The 6,573-nt window shown below is 44.9% G+C and overlaps 1 protein-coding gene across 1 annotated transcript; it reads right to left on the bottom strand.

Annotated features, from left to right (window-relative positions):
* Positions 1-1,134: 1,134 nt before the first annotated feature.
* Positions 1,135-2,975, bottom strand: hexim1 (HEXIM P-TEFb complex subunit 1). The gene has a single exon (XM_037688740.1). It carries the CDS (start codon positions 2,649-2,651, stop codon positions 1,629-1,631), a length of 1,023 nt encoding a protein of 340 aa, XP_037544668.1. The 5' UTR covers positions 2,652-2,975; the 3' UTR covers positions 1,135-1,628.
* Between the last annotated feature and the right edge of the window lie 3,598 nt (positions 2,976-6,573).

The raw sequence follows: 6,573 nt of genomic DNA, 5'->3' as shown, positions 1-6,573 counted from the left end.
GAACAACTTTTTCAGATTGGGGTTCTTCGAGCGTTACGTCTCCGGCTCTTTGAAGACGTATAAACGGGTCGCTCGTCGCCTCGGGGAGTTCCTAACTGAGGAAACGGTACGACGAGGAGCTCAGAACTCGAACCCTCTTCTTTTAATTAAAAAACTTCTCTCAGCTAATTGTCCCGATTAGACCCGAGCTCCGGTCTCGTCTTACCTCAAGATTCTTTAAGTGCCTGTTTCTGGAACGTTTTGCGTGAGCAGCTCTTTGCCTTCCCGGGCCTCGACCCAAAGACGCGTACGATAACCGGACAAAGCGGGACGCACACGTCGAGCCAAGGACTTCACCTATGCACTCGCTCTTCGGCGCCAACAGGAAACATTTCAGGTCCTGGACTCTCGGAGGCGTTTTGTGTTTGTCCACCTGCAGACCCTCAAACCACCCCCAATGTGCTTTTTACTTAAATGTTTTATTGTATTTTTTAAATAATGTTTTGTACATACCTTTAATATTGTGTACATTTGGAATCTTTATTGATGTAAAACAAAACGGACTAAAAACTGTGTTTGCTTCAACCGTGTAAATAAACAAGTAAACGGTTCTGGTCTCTGGTTTTTGGACTCGACAGCTGGACGGCGCCCTCTGGAGGTCTCGTCTCACCTAGACCGCCTCTTATCATTAAAGACTGGATTAGGTCTGTTAGCAAAATATCTCATGCACCACTGGACAGATTTTAACAGAACATTTAGACTAAATTCAGTTTTACCAAAACAGCTAAAATTTAAGTGCTTTATTTTGAAAACCTTCAGGCTTGCCTGTTAGTAAAATATCTCATGAACAGTTGCAGATTTTAATGAAGCTCCAAAGGTAGAGTCCAATTCAAGATGGCTGCTGCAGCTAAAGTTGGGCGAGAAGCGGCGGGTGACGTGCATTCCTTCACGATCAGGAAGTGACGGAAGCTGCAGTTTGACGTGCATGAGATTTATATATTTTAATTATTATAGTGGGAAGTTTAATAAAGCACTTCTTCAGACCCGGTCCCCATCAGAACCCATCAAGTCCTCTTCAGGTGGTTCTTGTTTTTGGATAAACGACGAATCAGAAAATGTTTTTTATTTATTTGAAGCAATAACAACTCTGGGCCCGTTAATGTAAAAACAAAACATGAGGTTCTGGCCCGATAAGTCGGTTCCGATGCAGACAAGCGTCAATTACACTTTTATTATTAAACATGGAACAGCTCGTGTCAGATATGCCTACAAAAATGACCTGGAAAAACAAAAAAAATATGGTTAAACACCTTTATTTTATATTAAAAAATATTAAACGTAGTCACTGCAAAGTTATGAAGACCAGACAAAAAGTATTAAAACTGATTTTGATTGTTTTTAAGTTAAAACTGCAGATTTAATTGTGTTTACGTTGAGCGCAGACCCGCAGTTTAGATCTGGAGAAACTACCGAACTCCTTGAAACTCCACCGACAGTAGTTTGATTTGTTTTGTCTGATTTCACACTTTGTAATAAATACCTTTAATTTTTAAATATGTACACTTCCTGTTGCGCAGGTCAGGTAGAAAACAAACGTCAGGTCAGCTGCTGCGTCTCAGTGCGACACGTTCAAGTCCAGGAGGCGACCTTCACTTGGCGGGGACCTGGTCCCGGTTCGGTCCGGGCTGGTTCTGGAGCAGCTCGATGTTCTCGGCTCTCAGTCTCTCCAGCTCCAGCTCCAGCTCCCGGATCCGGGAACCGTCCAGGGCGGAGCGCCTCAGCCGGATGTTCTCCTCCTCCAGCCGGGACATGCACTTCTCCAGCTCCAGGTGCTCCTGCACCAGCTCCTGCTTGGTCATGTTCTGCAGGCTCTCCACGTGGTACATCTCGTAGGTCTCCGAGAAGTCCCTCTGGAGGAACTCCCCGCCCGCGTTCCCGGGCCTCCCGATGCCGTCGCTGCCTCCGCCGCTGCCGTCGTCCTCGTCGTCCTCCTCGTTATCGAAGAGCTCCTCCTCGCTGCCGGTGTCCTCCGCGCGGCCTCCGACCCCCAGCGGCCGCCGGACCCCGGTCTCGGTGTTCAGGTCGGGCTCCTCCCGGTCGTGCTCGTCCATCAGGAACTGGGTGGTGTTGTAGGGCGCGACCGGGAGTCCCTTGGCGAACATCTCCTCCCTCATGCGGGAGGCCCTGGCGGTCTCCCGCTCCTCCAGGGCTTTGACCTCCTCCCAGGAGAGTTTGTTGTACGGCTTCCAGCAGCGCTTCTTCTTGGAGGTCCTGCGCCGGTGCTTCTTCTTGCCCTGGCGCGCCTCCAGGCCGATCTCGGAGTCCACGAGCGGAGTCTCCTGCTGGACCTGGTGGGGGAGAGCCCCCTGCAGCGGATGGTCCCCGCACGACTCACCCGGCGGGGTCTGGTGAGGACGAGCTGCGTTTCCGGACGTTAAAGCGGGACACACCTCCGTCTGTCCGCCTTTGGTTCGCCAGAACTTGTCGGTGTTGACATCCCCGCAGCTCCCCGCCCTCCGCCGGTGGTTGTGCTCTCTCTGGCGCCCCCTGGCGCCGTTCTGCGGTAAGACGTGGCTGTTGGCCGGGAGATGCTCCGCCGCGTTCCCGCAGCTCTCACCTGACGGGCTGCCTAAAGTTCCCAGGTGATGGCTCTGCTCCTCCGGCTCTGTCATCCTGAAGATCTCCTCTGGTGGTTCCGCCTTTAGCACATTTTTACTCCATCGTCTCAAAACTGAGCTTCAGTAGTCGCTGTTTTAAAAAAAGTAATAAACTTCTTTTTTCGCTTCCTCCGAATTCCAGAACAAGTTTCAAAACCAAACCACGTTTTAAATTAAACTCCCGCAAAGTCCAAAGGAAACTTGTGAATAGTAAACACTTGTTACTCCTCCAAGGGTTTGTCAGAGCAAACTGTCGCTAACAACCATTAACTGTTTCGGTGCTGTCAGCGCTAACGGTCTCTCAGAGACTGCGTTCTGCCTCCTCAACAGAGTCCAGAGTGCCGCTCGAGAAGAGGGATCTCCTGTTTATATAGCGGCTCCGCCTCCGACCGTGCGCATGCTTCTTCTAGTAACACCAGTTGGATTGTGGGATATGTGGTTTTCTGTACATTTCAGCTAAAGGCTCGAGGTCAACACAAAACTACATAGTCCACAAGCCTGCTTTGATCGATGGGCGTTTTAACCAATAAAAATATAAGCTATGGTGCCCAGCAAACCCCGCCCTGCTCTTTCTTGATTGGCTGATAGGGAAACTTTGCTGTTGCTAAGCTTGAATTATTTTCTGATGGGACGGTCGAGCTATCAATCAAAAGAGCGTAATCCACACAAAAAAGCAGTCCCGGGCATTTTTTGTGGACTGTACCATTTGTGTTTGGAGGGGTAACGAGAACAAACAACGAAAACACAAGTTGATTCAGAAATTTGTATACGACGTAATATCAAATCAGAAATATTTAGGAGCATATTTTAATTCAAGCAAAGGGATTTGTTTTTCTGTTGAGGCCTTAACGCCCAAGGCCACTCTACAAAACAGAATAGAACCTCCTTTATTTCAAGTTGAATGAAGCGATCCCGCCATGGAATATAGTCCGTTTTCAGTGTTCATGTCATAAAATAACTATTAATTACTCGTTCTCTAAATGCAAAGCTTTCTGGAGATTATGCGTATAAAAATAGTTTACATGCGCCATTTTGAGTGAATAAATGTTTCCGTTTCGACGTTACTAGTTGCGCGGAGTAATACGTCGAAGGGCAGACGTTCGGGGCGAACTGTGAAAGCAGCGTAAACAAACGACATTTATTGTGAAGCAGCTGCTGCGTTCAGAACCTCGAACCCCTCGTTGTCAAAGGGTGGGTCAGGCGATCTCACACTTGCTCAATAACCCTTTTATCAGTGGACGGAGTGGTGTAGATCAGTTTTGGGTTGTTGTTTTTTGTCTTAGCCCCAACGTGCAGTGTCTACACGATTTGTTCCGAGTTGGTCGGCTAATGTTAGCCGAGCGTTAACGTTAGTAGTTAGCGAACGAGCGCTAAGTTTGGTCGCTCTCAAACTAAAAACACTGCAAAAAATGTGTGAAGTCATATGCACTATATTAAAAATAAACCTTAAAAAGCTTCGGCATGAAAATTAAAGTTGCACCGGAAATGGCTCCTGACGACAAACGTCACATTGTACACAAAGCTAGGCTAACAACTAGCATGCGCCTCGGTGCTTCGTTTTAATAAAACAAATAAAAACTACGGCTATACATTAAATGTCTGCATCTCATTAAATGTCACCCTACACAGTTGTCGATAAGGTTTAACCTAAACTCGGAGCAGTTTTATTACAGAACTTCTAAAAGCTAAAACAAAAATTAGCTTTGTGCTAACTAGGCCAACGTGTTCACGGCGGCTCCGTTTACTTCCTGGATTATGATATCATTGTGATTTTCCAATGACTGCATTGCACTTGTATTTGTGCGTTTGTTTTTTTTATACAAGTCGTGAGAATGGACTGAACCCACAGCAGTTGGGTCGTGTTGTCCGACTGAAGAACGGGTCTTGTTTACTGAATGTCATGCATTACAAACAACTTGTGTGGCCCCAGGAAGTAGTCGGAGCCCAGACGTCCAAGGAAGCACCAAATCTTTGCTTTAGTTTACATCTACTTACCAATCCTTTATTTTCTTTTACACGTTTTAGTGCACTTTTTTTTAACTATATCATTTATTATGTCATACACAAAAGGAGTTGGATAGATAAAAGCAATTAAAGTGTAATTATCTAGAAATTGTTATTGCTCTATTATGCATTTCTCATTCATAACAGTGAATGTCTTGCAGATTACTACAGAGTCAGTAGATAAACTGTTTCATCTGTGCAAGCTGCACACTCATGCATAAACACAAATAGTTCCGTGAAAGTGTTCATGAAGCAGTTTTACTTTTATTAAGTGCATACATTTGCAGTGAATTGCGTCCCTGCTCTTGTGCTTGTAAACACCAGGACTCCAGTGCAACAACTCAGCCTGCTGACAGAAGCAGGGCCCAGTTTCACCTCTGGCATATAGGCAGGCTGACCCAGGAAGTCTTTGAGAGAGAGAGAGGGCATTCGCTCCAGTTAATGACAAACCTGAGCACTGGTAAGGAAGGGAAGTCACACCAGGGTGCTGTCAAACCGAGGAGCGGTGCAGCTACATTATCGCTCCTGCATGGATGATGGAGGATTAGCAGGCCTGACTTAATCTCTCCCTCCGTCCAACACGGTGCTGAGGAAAGATGAAAACGGTTATAGTCCCAATTTACTTTGGTTATGTTAACAAAAGCGTGTGGATTTCAAATAGTTAGCAACAGCACGTGGATTATTATTATTTCTTTTATTATTCTTTATGTCAAGTCAAATAAAGATTTTGCATCGAAACCTGGTTCTGTGCAGGTTTGAGCTCTTGAACGGACGTGGATCCCATTTTCCGCACGGTTCGATCGCTCTGAGACAAAACTCCTTTATTTGTAAATAAATGTTTACTCAAGACTTGTACTTTGTGCAGGAGGGTTGAAGAAGCCCACCCTTCTTCAAATCCTGCACAAGAAGAAGAAATGGCTTCACAATTTTTTTTTAAGTGGTAATTCAACCAAACCACCAACAGAGGGCGCTGGAGCTCAATTTACTGATTTAAAAAATTTAACAGTTTTTAATGTCAAAGTCCATGCTCCATAATCCAGATATACAATCCAACATAATCCAGATATACAATCCAACACATTTCAGTCAGTTTTTAATTTCTTCATATTAAAGTTAAAACCATTCGACTTCAAGTGCATACACGTTAAAAGTGTAACAAATAATAAAAGTAACAATGTATTTTAACTACTCTCTTACCAAATCATTGTTTCCTGTTTCATCTAAAAAGTAGGAAAGTTTTGGTTTGTATTTTTTATAAACATTTATTGTTCACTGCTGAGAGTATGTTAGCAAAATATCTCATGAACCACTGGACATATTTGTATTGAAACCCTCAGAAAGTCACATTTAGATGTTCTATAACTTAAACCAAGATAACCACCTAAAGGACCTCAGCAAACACTAAACTTGTGGTTACAGTTACCGATTAGGCTGAAATGTGGTGTGGTAGTAGCTGAGACTGATCCTTATCAGCTAAATGATCAGGATTCAACACTTGTCTGTCTGTTAGCAAAATATCTCATGAACCGCTGGGTGGAATTTAATGGATCCGTCATGAAGTCATCTCTGGATGTAGATCAAAGACTCTTCACCAGTTGGAGTCACCCCAGTCCAAGATGGTTATCATTTAGTCTGATTTATGTAGCTGGTGTGGTAGTAGCTGAGGGTGATCCTCAACAGGTTCAACACAACCCTGAGCTGAGACGTAAGAAAAATGAAACCAAAATGCTCAAATAAATAAAAGAATAGAAATGATTTTTAAATTTAATTTCATATATTGTGTGTTTTTGGATCATTTTGAGCATTTTGGTGTTCCAAAGAGAGGCGGCGGGCGATATGCATTACTCCAGGGACTGTCTGTTTGTAGGCGCAACATGGAGGAGGAGACGGAGACGCCCAGGCTGCAGGAGGAGGAGGAGGTGGAGGAGGGACT

This window comes from Nematolebias whitei, chromosome 15 (genome assembly GCF_014905685.2).
Source record: "Nematolebias whitei isolate Nwh7 chromosome 15, NemWhi1, whole genome shotgun sequence".
In the NCBI taxonomy this organism is placed as follows: domain Eukaryota; kingdom Metazoa; phylum Chordata; class Actinopteri; order Cyprinodontiformes; family Rivulidae; genus Nematolebias; species Nematolebias whitei.
Note: the sequence above shows the minus strand (reverse complement) of the source record. Positions and strands in the feature narration are given on the sequence as shown.